This window comes from Rhipicephalus sanguineus, chromosome 2 (genome assembly GCF_013339695.2).
Source record: "Rhipicephalus sanguineus isolate Rsan-2018 chromosome 2, BIME_Rsan_1.4, whole genome shotgun sequence".
NCBI lineage: Eukaryota > Metazoa > Arthropoda > Arachnida > Ixodida > Ixodidae > Rhipicephalus > Rhipicephalus sanguineus.
In genome coordinates this window covers 215,119,175-215,135,330 of record NC_051177.1, presented here as the reverse complement: position 1 = coordinate 215,135,330, position 16,156 = coordinate 215,119,175, and the positions used below count along the sequence as shown (strand labels likewise).

The 16,156-nt window shown below is 47.2% G+C and overlaps 1 protein-coding gene across 1 annotated transcript in view; it reads left to right on the top strand.

Moving 5' to 3' along the window:
• Positions 1 to 1,098: 1,098 nt before the first annotated feature.
• Positions 1,099 to 16,156, top strand: part of LOC119382224 (mucin-5AC) — a 260,979-nt gene continuing 245,921 nt past the window's right edge. Inside the window, 1 exon segment of the mRNA XM_049412751.1 lies at positions 1,099 to 1,265. Coding sequence (XP_049268708.1) covers positions 1,232 to 1,265 — 34 coding nt within the window. The 5' untranslated portion in view covers positions 1,099 to 1,231.

The following is a 16,156-nucleotide window of genomic DNA, read 5'->3' as shown; positions in this document are numbered from 1 at the left end:
TCGAAATTTGGTTGTTGATTTTTCCTGTTGCTTGTCAATCGTTGGTAATGTCGGTATGTGTTTTCACGTGTTTGCCTTTTACATGAACGTGCAATTGGCGCGCGTACGGTGGTAATAAAGCACATGTGCTAACTTTCAGCGACAATGTAGACAGCTTTCTTCATGCTTACTGAAGCGGCAGTTTTGATCGGAAACGGGGGGTGGTGTTGTACGCTGTACAAATGAGCGATTGTTGCAATAGCGTTTCAGTCGTAAGTACAGCGCTCGTCCAGCGTACCGTGTTTACTTCGTCCTCGTCTTTTTGCGCTGTGTTTTCTCAGTTGAAAATGGCGTGTCTAACTTTGTCTGCGCACGTATATATCATGCGTTTCAGTCAATAAAATTATGCCTCGGAAGTCGGCGCTTGTTCCGTGTGTCTGCTTTCTGTTCACGTATTTGTTTGCTGTTAGTATGGTCTGGTTGTCCAGCAGCGCTGATGCCCCGCTGATGCTCAGCGAAAGGGTCAGCGGCAGAGTATCCAGGAATCTATTTTAGGGGGCTAGCGGGGTCGGATTATTTGTATCGATGCGTATACATACAGACTGAAAAAAAAAAAGAAAACCGGAGTGAATGAGCCGCCTGCCCTTCACCCATTTGGCTACCGCTGTGATATCCATAGTTCCGCGTTTTCATAGCATACGGAGTTCGGCACGTTCACATCACAAGCGTGCTGAGATGCTCGGCTTGCGATGACCATTAGCGAGTTGAAACAGTGGAACACAAATGCAGAAACGTGCTTCATATTAAGTCAGATTCTTGATGTCATGGGCCCTCCATGACTGGGAAGAGCCGCGCTCGGAGGCCGATACCAGAGTGTGGTCAGAGCGGATGACTATGGTACTGTCCAGACTTGGATGGTGTCAAGCCGACAGCTGAGGTCAATCACCAGCAGCGAGGCATTCCGAGGTAAGTTTAGCCGTTTTGTTTCGTGGCGGCGGCACAATGGCGCAAGGCGACGCGCCGCCACAATGGGGGAACAACGCAAGCGCTGCCGGCGGATCATCTGGGCACTTTCACCGGCGGCGCGCAAACCGGTTGCTCGGTGGCCTCGATCGGCGGCTGCTTCTTCGGCCGCCAGAAGCGGCCCATTCGCCGAGCATGCTGCCGCCATGAGTGCAGGCTCCCTGGATTACCCCTGCCTCGGCGACCTCCGCAGCTGAGTGTTTGTGCCTCACACGAAGACCCTTGCAGGATGCGCCTCCTCGCCTACCTGCTGTTCGTCGCCGGTGAGTGTGGGCCCTGGGCCGTGTATGCTTGGACCTCGAGCGCTTTTCTCACATCATCTTTCGTTTCCTACCGCAGTCGCTGGCATAACATGGATGGAGAAATTCTTGAGTGTATTATTCTCCACTGTTAGAACGGACGTATGTTTCGCAGCCCTACGCGAATACTAGAAACCAAAACAAAAGTTGCAGTAAGTCAGCGCTTCTTCGGAGAACTGCTGCAGATTGCCAGCTTTTGCTGTGACATGTACATAGGCCTATTTACGGGGCCGCACTCATTCTGCAGAATTTGCGATGCAGGCAGCACTTGAACGAGGTTGCACGACTCGTCCGCCAACCTGACGGCCTCATGATAGTATCGGTGCGTTGTGACAGCACACCAGAATGCGTTTAACCACCAGGAAGATTCCAGCTGTGATGATTGTTGAACAAGTGAGCAGGGATTTACAAGCAAGCGGGTGGTCACTCCAGTACTCAGTTATTTTCAAGAAAGCTGACGCGTTAGCGTAGCGTTCTGGGCGTATGACATGACGTAGCTTTTAGCGCACGAAAGGACGAGGACGCAGAGAGTGCGTCCCACGTCTCCTGGTCTTTTCATGCGCTACAAAGGACGTCACGACCGCTTAAGTGTCCTTTTGTCAATTTTTAACCTACTGAAGCTTACGAACTAACTTAACTGGCAGCGCTGGTCCAGCGTGTGTCTCTTCGTTCCCATGCTGTTTTTCGCGCCGTCTATTTTCAATGTGAATAACCAGCTAGCTTGACATTTGTTCCTCTTATCCTCATGGCATCGTTGTCATTGGCTGTATCTAATATTTGTACCAAGGCTAAAACTGCGGCTCACTAGTGGTCACGCCGGAACTCCAAGATCGTGTGCAAAGCGATACATTCTTGTTTCGTATTACTAATTTTTCGGGTCGTGTCTAATGCACACAGCAGTCCTTATACAATGCATGTGCTTCAAACGACTGTCTACTGTTTTTGAAAGCTTATTTGGTAGTGTTTGTGCAAACGTCTCTGAAAATCCAGTACAGAGATGTTAAAACCGAATTTCGCTGCTCGCGTAGCATCCCCTAGCACTACGCGACAGTGGTGCCATGGCAGTAGAGAAAGTTGAAACGATACTGAAGGTATGACCCGTCATCAGCACGTGATCGGTTGCATAGATCGATAACTCTTTTCAATACCTACCTAATCTCCCGCATATGTTTCTTATTTGCGCTGTCTGTGTAATGTGTCTTTCAGCTGCTGCCCTATTTTTTGTATTTTCTTGCGATGGTCCAGGCGACACATTGTGATAAGGAATACGCACACCGGTGTTGTACTTTTGCTGACAGGCCTCGAGAATGTGACGCATTTGCACACCCCGAAACCGAAAGCGACCTTCACATAACTTTCACAAGGCGACTTGTGTGCGTTGTAGATGTTCCATAACATTGTTTATTTGTTTTTTTTTTTCAATTCAGCCATATCGTCAGTCGTGATTGGACTGCTGGTCCTATTAAAGCTAAACAGTTGCTCAATTCGACAATTCCATAAAACCGCCGTCGTACCGTTGAACATCAACATATGAGTTTGACATCTTTCTCGATTAATCTGCACGGTGGCATCGCCACTTTTCTACACAAGCTATCTGCAAAATAATTAAGCGACTCCATGGCGCAAAAAAGTTACCAGAAACACGAAAATGCAATATTGAGCAACGTACGTGAGCGAACCGAGTTTTTCGTTGAGGTTCTCGTGAAGTTGCACAATGTTATTTAAGTTCTCTGACTGTCGAACACTGACGCCTGTCGTTGTGAGGTGAAATTCAGGGCATGTGGGGTAAAACCCTGCTGCCCATTTCCTGCTTATATACGTTCTCGTCCTTCGCACAACAATGAAAGACATACTTTCTGCCACTTTGAAGGCTGTTCAGAGGGGTGCGGCTCATCTAGGTCCGTTTACCCTCGGGAATAAAAAGTTAAGCGTAGGCCACATGCTCAAGAACAGCCATTAGCTCTTTAGCGCAGAATGTACACAAGAGACATAGAGATCTTAACAAAACATGTTGCGGGGCTAGTTGGTGATACATTCTTACTTAAAATATTGTAGCGCTACATTTGACGAGGACAAGACAGAGAAGTGCATGACAGGACGGGCGCTGACTTCAACTATTTTTTATTGAAATAAGACGCATTGCATTTTATGGCAAAGGAAGGCAACGGACACATGCGCAATCATAAGAGAGCATCAGCCAGCGCGCCAAGGAACATGAACGATCGTCAGGAGATAAGTCGGTGTCGTTCCGGAACCCATTTGCCCGTTGCAGAAACTGTGAGCCACGGATTGAGTGAATCAAAATCCTAAGCAGACAGACTGGCTCGCGAACTATCCGAAGCATTTCTTATCACACGGAAAGGCGACACGTGCGTCAGCGTTACATGTGTATCCGTGCGCGCCAGTGAATATAATATACTAAACAGAAGGTGATAGTTCTGCATAAAGCCCACCCCAATCTACTGTTGCCTTATGATTGCTCATGCGTTCGTTGCCTTCTTTTGCTCGCTGTCCCAGCGGCAAAAACGAAACGTTGTGAATAAGCATCCAATAAAAGGATTGCCAACCGGTTAATGTGTTCTTCGGCAGAAACGAGCTGTGCATATTTATGCGCTCTGCTAGCTACGTTTGTTATCCGTGTCTTCAATGGACAGGCGAACGTGACAAAATGTAGTCTTTACCCGCGCGGCTCTTAAGGTCAGTTCCTTGTTTTTCTTTTACTTCAGTACGTTTCTTTTCTTTTGCTTTAAGAACGTATGCGCTGCGCAATAAGGTTCCTTGCTCAGGATCTATTCTAGCTACATTGTCTGACCTAACTGGTTTTATTTTATGCATGTTCTGAATTCCTTTGACCGCACATTACAAATGTTACTAGTCGTTGTAAGTCAAATTTATCACTATGTGTCGGAGAGGTGTGAAATATTCTAATTGCTTAATAATGCTTTACGTAATATTAGTAATGCTTTATTCACCTAATTTTGAGTCCTTGCCGTCATTCCGTTGATTTTCGCTATGTCTACGCTGGTCTTAGGTGTCATTGCGTTTCTATTGTCAATATTTTTTACATGCTGTTATAGCGAACTCACATTGAGTACTGCGGGTACACCATCCGGAATGTACTGGTGCTGACCCTCCATATGGAACGAAAATTGTTGACGCCACCGACTGAAGGCAGAATGTGCCAGTCGTCTTAGGAACGAAACAAGACATTGAGCGTTCTGCATCGCTGTTCTGCCGGCTTTCCATTTCTCTTTTGACCGTCTGAGAGACTCGTTTGCAAATCCAACATGTTATGTGGCAACCAAACTTACCTACAAGTTTCTCAGCGAAAGCAAAAAAAAAAAATTCTTGCATAAAAATGACATCGCGGCGTCACTCGTTGACTCGTCTGCTACGTGATGAAGGCAAGTAATGCAAAAGTTGTGGGCAAGGACCCCTAGCGAGCCGTCTGGTAAGCCTTTGAGGACGGATGAAGGTCCAGTGCGTCTCCAATTTTTCTTCAGCCGCCATGAGCGCTACGCCTTTTCTGCTGTCAGAAACATTGGGGGAACTCAGAAAAAATACTTGGCACGGTGAAATTCGTTTTGTTGCGTTGAATTTTTTTTTAGAATTGATGTTCGTTTGCGTGCAAGATAGCTAAAATTGTAGATTTATGGTATGTTTCTCCTTTTCTGGATTTTGAGAGAAGTAATTCCAGCGTGCCGCCATGGATTTTGTTTCGAAATTGGAGGAGTATATCGGCCAACAGTCGTGTCGAAGTGCACCTGAACGAAAAATGAAGCATTTCCTTGCTAAGGATCACTGCATAACAGGCACGCATAAATGTTTTTTCAAGGTTGATGGGCGATTGCGCCACAAGACAGCGCTTTATTACGGAGGAGGCCCTGAAGTTTGTCCTTTTTTTGCCACTCTGATACCAGTGGCAATGGGAGCAATAGCTGTGGCTAAGACATTGTTCCTGAAATTGGGGGCCCAAGGAAAAGACTGACGAGATTAAAGCAGTGGTTCTCAGCCGTCGGGGAACCCTTGGTCGAAGTGATGGCGGACCCCTTGACGTGACGAACCGGGGAGCCTCATGTAGAATGCTTAGTTTTTATTTGAGGCGTTGGTGCAGCCGAGGCGAGCTTGTTAAGAATGTTGCTGCAGGAACTGGGAATAGGTCAAAAGTCGCCTCCAAAAACATTTTTTTTTTTGCGGGCGATGGCGTCGCGGTACCGCTAAGACGGGTCCGCGGAACCCCATTTGAGAACCCCTGCTCAAACAGTCAGCAAGCTAAAGAGAACAAGACTATACAAGATCTAAGATAAAATTGCTAATACCCCAGACCTGGATAGAGTTCGTGAATGTGGTGCAGCAGTTGTCTTACAAATGCACTTGCAGGATTCAATGCATTCGGTGACACCCCATCGATGTGTTTTGCCTTGATTCATAGCCACAATTTTATATATGGGCGGAAATTCAGGCACAATTGAGGTGTTCGTCCTTACCTACACTGACCGAAGAGACTGAAAGGAGCTGAAAGGAGGTTGGTGTATCCGAAGAGGTCAGACAGAGCCACTGTGTGATGAGTGAAGTGCGCGTTCGAATTGTGCGCCTTCCAAAAATGCGCAACGTGAAAAGAAGACTACCGCGCGCAAACGGTGACCAACGAAGACGACGACGTCGAAACAACCTCCAGCACGAGAGCACGTGGCGCAAACGTTTGACGTGCAAGTGGCCCAATAAGGAAACAACACGGGTAATCTCAGGGGCCAATCCCTTGCCAACACCGAGATCCAGTAGTCTCCAATGAGGAGTGGACAAGTGTACCCGAGGGCAGAAAAAGCCTGGCTTCAGAGGGTTCCGGGGGGAGTTCGAAGGGAACCAGACAAGCGGAAGGTTGGAACCGGACCGGGCGCTGAAGACAGGCCGTCGGGTTTCGGACCCGAGCCTCCAGGACTTCAACCGGCCGGAGCCTCCTGCCGTCGCGTTCCCGAGCGAGGGCACCACAGCCATGGTACGCGAACTCCTACCCAAGGCCTGCGGACTCCGGTGCCGGCAGGCAACCTAGCAGCAGCAGTTGGGCTACGGGCCCGAGCTGCGCATCCATTGCCGGGCCAGGTTGCCCCTGGCGTCTCATCGTGCCGGCCAGCAGCCAGTTAGCCCGCGTCAACTCTCCATGCCGGAGCCAGCGCGTTCCCGTCGCGTGTGCGTCACCCAGCCCGAAGCCATTTGGTGAGAATGAACTTGTATTCGTCACCGCTCCGCTGCTCAGCCGCGTCAGGACTAGACTGTCCAGCTTAGGTCTTTGAACTCGCCTTTTGTTTGTTATTAAGAGTGTGTTACCGCGTGCAGTGAACCTTTTGTTGAGTGTTTGGGTTTAGATTGTTTTTCGCGCTAATGGTTTATTAAATGTCTTTGTGTGTGTTGAAACCAACGGCTTTGTCCTCAATAAAGCTCTCCTAAGCTCGGTCTTAGAGAGCTGTCGTAAACAGAAAAAGAACCTGCATCACACACTGTACACCGCACAGCAGGCGCAGATTGTGTACCCACGGCTGGAAATAATACTCACCACAAATTTTTTTGCACAGTTTTTCAAGTGCCCCTCTGTAACATTTGCTTCGGGCCTTTTTGTGCGAGAGATTTCGCTAAAGGATTACAGCTTAGTGCCCTCATGAGACTATGGGACAGGTGTCTCACTTGCTTGCAATTGAAAATCATGTTGCGTTTCGCAAATTTTTTTAAAGGGTTCAGAATTATTGTTTAAAGACCCTTCGAAAATACTGGGACGATGGATATGGGCCTATAGTTAGTAACCAGTCTCCTTTCACCACCTGTTTAAATAACGGTGACTTTCGCACGTTTTATCGCACTTGGTAAAAAACCCGATTCTAATACCTGATTGAATAAATGCGCGAGAGGAAGAGATATCATATCAGTGACATACTTCACGGGTCTGATCATCAACTTCCACAGCTTTGCTGTTCTTCAGGTGCATGAATACTTCACAAATTTCCAGCTCACTTGTGGGCTCAGTGAAAATACTTTCTCTGCAAGAATTAGTCACGGTAATGTTAGGGAAACCACGTGATGGCTTTACCATATATACAAAGTAGGAGTTAAGGTGTCCGGCCAAGGCAGACCTCGAAAGCCGTTTGTTACCAATCGTTAGTTCTGATATCATCGGTGTTTGCGTGTTTCAGAACTTCATTGATAACATTCCACGCTTTCTCGGGGTGCCTATGCGATAAATCACAAAAAAGGTCATGGTAATGAAAGGCCTTTGCTTTTTTTAGTTCCGAGCTTATTTGGTCGCGGTATTTTTTAAAAGCTGCTAGCCGGCAAGGATCTCCCGACGATAAGGACCGTTTAAAAAGTTTACTTTTCTTGTCGATCATTTTGATGTGTTCTGGTGTAATCCACGGTGTCCTAAAGCTTTTTTCATTTTTTTAAACATTGATATGGAAAAGAAATGTTGTGTGTTTGCAAAAATATGGAAAATGCTTCTGGGTAGGCACCAGATGCATTAATTTTGGTGGGTTCTAAAGGCCAATCTGCTTTGGAGCTTCGGTCCCGAAGGAGTCCATATTTTGCTTGGCCATGCATTTTAGGTGCACGTTAAAGAAGCCCAGATGGTCGAAATTTCCGAAGCCCTCCACTAAAGCGTCCCTCATAATGATATCTTGGTTTTGGGGCCCCAACAATTGTTTTGTTTGGTCGTGCACCTCATCTTGCGCCCTTGGACTTGAGTACCTGCTTATGTCTGCCCATATCGTACTGACTTCGTAGACACAAACATATAGATTTACTATGAAGTTATCTAGTCCAGATTGGCTATGTTCTGTTATAAGTGTCTGGAAACCACTAGCTCGGATTCTATTCAGTCCTTAAAGAGAGTGCACATCGGCACTGTCCAGTTTTATGTTAAAGTCGCCTCCAAGCAGCATGGTTGATTGATTAAGCATGGAGTATTCTAATATTTTGTCTGAATATCTAAAAGAGTAGTATCTTGCCCATGGGAGGTCGGTATACTCCGGCAAAAATTTCAGTTTTATTTCTCAAGCAAAGTCAAAGTCTGCTGTGACGCGTGTAAATTATTTTACCTGTTCATATCACTTATACTCCTCCACCACGTATGTCTGCACGGTTTGTATGATAGCGGTCGTAGCCATCAAGTAATAGCTTACCGCTATCAGCAGTATACCACGTTTCGGAAAACATTATCACTTCAAAGTGGAAGCAAAATTTCATCTAACGGCATACTAATTTCATCTTGTTTAGAACCAAGGGAGCGAACATTGATATGAATCGGGTTGTGCGCTCGAGGTGGCTGTGGTAACGCTTGAGGAAAGCACAATTCCTAGTACGCTGTGGTGCCAGCTGTCGAGAAAGGCCGATTAAGTGCGGAGAACTTTAGGGGCCCGGGCTGTCGTATGCTGTCTTCGCTTGGCGTAATGCAGGCATAGCTATCTGTACCATATCTTGAGCGCATGCTCGCGCCGAGGAGAAGTCTTCTTCCTCTTGTTATTCGAGCGCCTTGATGATGATATCAAGTGCGGAGCATTTTAGGGGCCCGGGCTGTCGTATGCTGTCGTCGCTTGGCGTAATGCAGGCAAAACCACGTATAAGAATAATAAAAAAAGAGGAAGCAAGCGAGAAATAGAAAGAAAGAAAAAGAAAGGGAAAGAATGGGAAGAAAAATAGAAATAAATAGAAATAATGAGAGAAAAACCCACAAAAAACAAAAAAGAGCAAAATAAAAAAAGTGATGAAAATAATAGCTGAGGTTTAACGTCCCAAAACCCTGATATGATGATGAGGGACGCCGTAGTGGAGGGCTCCGGAAATGTCGACCAGCTGGGGTTCTTTAACGATCACCTAAATCTAAGTACACGGGCCTCAAACATTGACGCCTCCATCGAAAATGCAGCCTCCGCGGCCGGGATTCGATTTCGCGACCTTCGGGTCAGCTGTCGAGCGCCATAACCACTGGGCCACCGTGACGGGGCAACAAAGAAGGTGAGGAGCAAAGAAAGAAAACCGAAGAGAAACAGAAAAGGCTGCCTAGCTCCACACTTCCTTCAGGCTTGACACCACTATGGCGAAGCTGCCTTAACTTTTTATGGATGCTCTGTCGATTTTGCCTCGATCCCCGTCGCAGTTGATGCGTATCGCGTCGCTTGTTTCCGATTTTCTGATTACGTGCCACATGAAACTCCAGTGACGTTAACGCTTTTTGCTGATTGCCAAAGAGAAATTTCAGAGCAGGGCACAAATGTTGGTTTACGAAAATCGCTGATTCATCAGCGACACCCACCTCCCGGTGCCTGATCTTTTTCTTTCGAGCTTTTCGAGAACGTTATCGTTCTTTTGCTTGGTTTTGAACTGCACAACAACGTTGCTTTTGCCAGCATCTCTCGTCGGAACACGGTAGCATGTCTCTATTTTGTCTGGCATTATTGTCTCAGCTACAGCGTCACTTTTTTTAACGGCAATACCCGTCACATCTTCGTTTTCTCTTTGAAGCGAACCCTTCACTTCACCGGCACGAGTACTGATCGGCTTAAACAGTTCTTTTTTGAAGTTGGTCAATAAAAATTTTGTGGCTTTTGCACGTTTCAAGAAGGCTTGCATTTTCTTTCATCAAAGCCCGTAGACGCGACGACAAGTTTCCTCTTCATCTACTCAAACTCTAAGTTCATGAATTTTACACAATCCTTAAGTCATTTCAATTCATTGCAAAGCTCACGAATCTCATTATGCAAATCCCTGTCTGTCGGCGGAGCCATTGTTCCCACGACAAATGGCACAACGCAACAAGCGTGGTGCACTCAATAATTCATAAGATGATGGAAAGAAATAGTTGTCAAATGGTTGCCGCAGCGATAGTTGTTGGGATTATTGGCAAGCTCGTGAACTAAATCAGTTTCTCCAACTGGCAGAACAAATTGATGGCGAGTAGTTATGGTGGCTAGCAGTCGCTGCTGCCGAATGGTCGGCTTTGCTTGTTCCGCTGCTACGCCAGGATGACTTTTCCGCCGGTGCTGCGCTTATCCGTGGTTCTGGTGCAGATGCACCTGTCCGCTGTGCCCGACGATTCTTAGGGCTGCAGAACAAATTGGCGGCGAGTAGGTAAGCCGGCTAGCTGTCGCTGCGGCCGAGTACAATTTCTTAAAAAAAAATTCTATTGCCAAGGCGTAGGTGGTGTAGCTCATGCCTACACTAAAGATCGTCAGCAGTCTGTTACTGATAATAATTGTGTGTCGTCTTTCAAAAATATTACCCCAGCAGTTCTACAGAGAAGCCTCTCAGGGCCATTTCTCTTTATTGTGTACGTAAACGGTGTGACTGAACTAAACAATGACGCTTCCACTGTAATGAACTCAGATGACAGAAGTCTATTCGTAACCGGCCATGATATAAATAAAGTTTTTAAGAAGTCTCAAAAAGCGCTTTTAGATCTTTGGAAGCGATCCAGCATTAAATTTCCGAAAATCAACGCTAGCAAAACAAAAAAACCTTCTTATTTAGGGCTAAAAACAAACATGCCCAACTACCAACTTGTGTCTTGGTGGGAGTCCAATCGAGCTTGCAGAAAAGCATAAGACGCTTGTCGTCATCCTTTCTTTGCAATCATCGTTTCTTTGAAATGGGTAGCGCAAAAACAAGGACACAAGAAAAAGTACAACATAGGCGCTGTGTGGTGTGCTGTACTTTTTCTCGTGTCCTTGTTTTGACGCTGTCCATTTCAAAGATGCATAACCAATTCCAACTTGCCCAGATGTCAATTCTTCTGTCATCCTTTCTGCTGATATGGCATGGACGGCCCACGTTGACTATCTTGCTACATCACTGTCGTCAGCTAAGAATGGCGGTGCCGCAATTCTTTCCTAGCAAAGTCAAAATAGAAATGTGTAACGCACTGTTTAGCGCTCGCGTAAACTTCTGCACACTTGTTTGGGGAACAACTACACTAACAATTCTGCACATATTCTTCTTGTTACGATGCGTCGCTAACGTTTCCTACACTTATCCTACTAAAGTATTATTTCGCCACTTTGATTGATCAGTACTGCCCATTGCACTCGTTTTTATTTTCAAATAAAAGTACTAAGGACTTTTGAAGTGGCAAATGCAGGTTAAAAAAGAAAAAAAAATATTTATTATTTAAATACGTGATCCAAGAGCCACAGGCCACGAGAAATGGTTAGTACCGCGATGGCGCACAACTTATGCCAAACAACCACTGGTCTCTTTTGAAGAAATATCAGAAGCAGGGGACTCATTTTATGAACATTTGTAAAAAAACACAGTTGCGTGATTACTTTATGTCTGAACTGTACTAAACAGGGCCATCTGTTCTGAACACTAAACATTTCTTTCATTGTAATATGCAATAGTTTTTTTAAATACTTGTGCTGTAACTATGTATCGATGTAAATCTGTTAAAAGCAAGCATGTTTAAATGTGCGCATCATAATCCGGCGTCATTATTTTTTAACACGACAGCGTTAAAGAGCTTCTTTCGCAGAAAGTCCGGTGTCGGCATCGTTGGTTGTGAAGGAAAAATCATCATATTGTCCGTGACCGACAAATCCAGAAAGTTGCAGATAAAATAAATGATAAAAAGCTTCGTGCTCGAATGAGAGTCGAACCCAGGCCGTCTGAGTGGCCAACAGATGCTCTACCCCGGAGCCACGCTATTTCTTGAAGCAGCTTCGGTAAAAAACACTATATGAATGTCATGTAGTGGAAGTAGTCTACTTAACGCATGTAATATTGCGTGGCGGAATCGTAGAATCGCGCCAGGCGCGAAAGCATGTGAATAGTGCAACGAGTGGTTGTTTTAAAGGCCCACACATTACAAAGTGCTCAGACATGTTTAATTGTCATCATCAGCAAAAGCATCAACAACGTGAACAGCTGCGTAGGTTCGCGTGTTGCTTTACGGACGTGCAGTGGGCCCTTCCCTGATTCGCCAAAGGAAGAATTATGGCGTAGTGGGCACTGTACTTGCAGTAGACGTACATTCTTGGATACTTCAATTGAAGCCATAGCGCTGATAACACAGGACCGCACAAAGAGCGCACGTCCCGTCCTCTTTCTGTGGTCCCTGTCTTATCAGCGCTATGGCTTCAATGGACGTAACAAACCAACTGACCGAAAAGTCTGTTCTCTATGGTACTTTCAAACAGCCAACGTTACGCGCACAGTCGTTCCTTTCCTTACGGCACGGTTGAGGCATGCGCCGAAGCCAGGCTAGCAACTGAGAATGGAATGCGCACGGGGACCGATTACGCTATCGCGTTCTGCTCTTGGAGGCGAAGCCTAATCGTCCTACAAAATTTTAAATGCGGAGCATTTCTTAGTCGCACCTGCGGCGTCGGCCGCCGTCCACACCCCCACTGCGCATGCTCGGCTCGTCTCGTGCTGGCAGCAAGCCTCCCCTCTCCCTCCCTCGCATGCTCGGCTCGTCTCGTGCCGACAACAGGCCTCTCCTCTCCGTCCCTCCCTCCTCTCCCTCGAACGCGGGCGGTGTGTATATAAGCGGCGGAGCGCGCGTTCGGAATTCAGTCAAGGGCGTTTTTACTTGGCTTTCGCTTGACTTGACGATTTGCTTGACTCGAGTAGACGCGATGGAAGCAACAGTACCTTCAATCAGCATCCCACCACTCGTTGAAGGCAACGTTACCCCACCCTCACTCACTGTCATCGGCGTCAACAACAGCAAGCAACGCAGAAGACAAGGCTGCGAAAAGAGGAGCATACGACGCTGAACGCAAGCGTTTGAAGCGAGCTGCGGACCCGGAACTTCGTGCACGAGAAGCTGCTGCGAGACGGCAACGACGGGCTGTGGGTGGATCCTGAACGTCGTGCTCGAGAAGCAGCAACCGTTCGTGAACGTCGAGCAGCGGATCCATCACTCGGGCAGCGCGACGCTTCTGCGAAACCCAATTACGCAACATTCACGCGATACCCCCGCCACTCTGCGACGCATTTACTCGAGTTCCCCCCGTGGGAAGATGCGGGCGACATTTTTTAGTACACTTACCTTTCCTTTTATGTATGCACATGTACACAGTGTATATATGTATGTCTTATGTTTCAGTTAAAGCTGAAATTTGGGCTAGATGGTCTTGACTGACTGACATAATATAGCGGAACAAAACAAGCACAGAGAAAGCTGCCCACAGGACGACCGCTAGTGGTCGTCCTGTGTGAAACGTTGCACGACGTCGCTAGTGCGGAAGCCCTCGTCTCGCCAATCAAATTCTTCTCTATAGAGACGAATTTTGGTTGCCGGGAGAAAAGCATCGCTCGTCTTAAACCTATCAGAATGCTTCCTTACTGTACCTAGCGGCAGCTTTCTGTGGCAGCACAGCCAAAGCCACTGGGGCGGAGCATCTGCCCATATGTTATTACACCAAATTAATTGTCCTTATGCAGACGGTTTCGGTTCTGGTACTGCAAGCGCATCCAGCACGCCTTTCTAAATGCTCGTTTTCGCATAATCCTCCTCGACATACGATGATCTATGTAAAATAGCGCTATGAATAATTAGGTACCGATGAACTTATCCAACCCCCGCCACAAGCCTTAACATCCTTTTGGATGCAGCACAGAAGGAACAAATACACCTGTAATGACTGCTGAGCTCTTCTGCAGGAAATTATTTCATTTCTTTATGCAGCGCTAATAAGCCAGCAATTCATCTACGCGTACAAACGCGCACCAATGTTTACATTTTGTGTTGGAAAGGTACAGAATATACTACATTGCGAAGAAACGTCGGGAGCTGTTTTATTGAAGCAAGTGGTTTTATTTAAAAAAAGAAAGAAGGATGGTCATGCAGGAACTGCGCAATCGGAAATCCTACGTAAAAGCAGGAAGTCCTGTCCTGCACGTTGCACTTTAGTATGCAATTTAGTTGCATACAGTGTCGTCGTGTCCCCACTTTTCAAAATGCAATACCTCTTTCGAGGCTCACGTTATTTTGGCAGGGGACGCGTCGGTATCGACGGGAAGCAGCAATCTTGGCCGCAGCTTCTCGGCAGCGCGCGTCTCACGTTTGGGATTCCAAGCGCGGCTAGCGCAGTGCATATGCGTGGTGCTCAAGGAAGCTGTTTCAACAGCGAAACTGTTCTTCGTCGACCCTTGGCTGGCCGAGTCGGCGCATCGCTGGTAACGCGGCTCCTAGCGGATATGTGCCACAGAAATTAGACACGCCCCGATACCTTCGGTCCACTAAAAATGAAGACGCTGTCTATGGGAGCATTCACGCGGTAGCCGCCCGCACGCCCTGACCAGGGCGGCGTGCAGAAGACCGGCGAAAAATTCACGTTCACGCGATGAGCGGCTCTGATGGCCGCTCTGGTTGGATGTCGCGACGTGAGCTGGCAACTGTTCCGCGGAGCTAAAATGTTCGAGGTCGGCAACTATCGCCAAAAGCAGAGGACGCTGCTTCCCGCGTTTATGGCGAAAACGGGGCTCTTGCACTCTCATCAAAAGACGTCCTTCGGCCGCCCGTGTTGCAGTTGCGTGGTTATCGGCGTTCGAGAGACAATGCAATCATTTACAATTACTTGCGCCACTATTTTCATTGCGTTGGCTACCGTGTCAGCTCGGAAGATAACTTATTGCTATATGTACTTACCAAGCTCGAGGACGCGGGTTCGCTTCCCGACCACGGCGGCCGTATTTCGGTGAGGGCGAAAGGCAGAAAATTGGCCAAGTTTGCACTAAGCCGCACAAAGCTTGAAACAGCGAAACTGGACGATTCTGAAGACTGATGTGGTTGCTTCTAGGTTGTTTATAGGCCTTAGTTAGATGATGCAGATTGTCTTAGGTTGCTTCTAGCTCGTTGCTAGGCTTTAGCTATAGGTGATGCTAGGCTCTTTCTACGTTGATTCTGAGAGGTTCGAGTTAAAGCACAGACAGTCACAGACACGACACGGATGTCCAAACTGCAGCGACAGAACCTCGCGATGAAACCAAGCGTTCGCACCTGTCATAGATCTACGGGCACGTCGTCGTTGGCGTAGGCCTTCCATCACCAAGGAGTATTCTGGCAGCCGCCGTTGCCTGTATACCGTTCCCTAGTATATTCGTTGTACCTACTCGGGGTCTTCGGCTCGCCGCCCTCGCTTCGCATCCATTTGTTGGGCTAACTGTTGCTTCTTCATTTTTAGTGAACCAGTGGTGAGTAGTGGGATTTACCCAATTTCTGTGGCACATACCCGTTTATGATAACGAGCAGTGGGATTTACCCAATTTCTGTGGCACATACCTGTTAATGATGACAATTTTTTGGTTCGCCCGACAAGGAGCGGTTTGCTAAACAGCTTCCGTGTACCTAGATTTGGGGGCACGGTGCCCAGGATGTCGATTTTAATCCGGAGTCTCCTATTACGGCGTGCCTCGTAATGAAGCATCAATTATTATTAATTAGCCATTTCTTCATGGTTACTTCCGACGCGAAGTAGTGACAAGTGACCTTCCGCGGCAACAGTAGCGAGGTTTACATTAATGCGCATCGCATTTACAAGCGCGTTTAGGAAAGTACTGTTTGCTTTAGTACTTTATTTTATTTTTTATTGGAGGGTGTCCGATATAGGTGGTGCGCAGCGCCTACAGGGGCGCCACCGAAAGCCGCGTAGCGCCGGCCGTTGGAACCGCAGGCGGGATTCGGGCCGGAGACGCCTGCTTTTACTGCAAGCACGGGTTATGTGCGTGCGTGCGATTGGCCGCTTGTGCATGGCCCAAATAATTACTTCTGCGGTCACAGTGTGCGCAAAGGAACCGCACCTAATAATAGTGGATATGCGTCCGATTTCACATCTTTATGGGATGACATTGTCACCATATGCGCCAAGTGT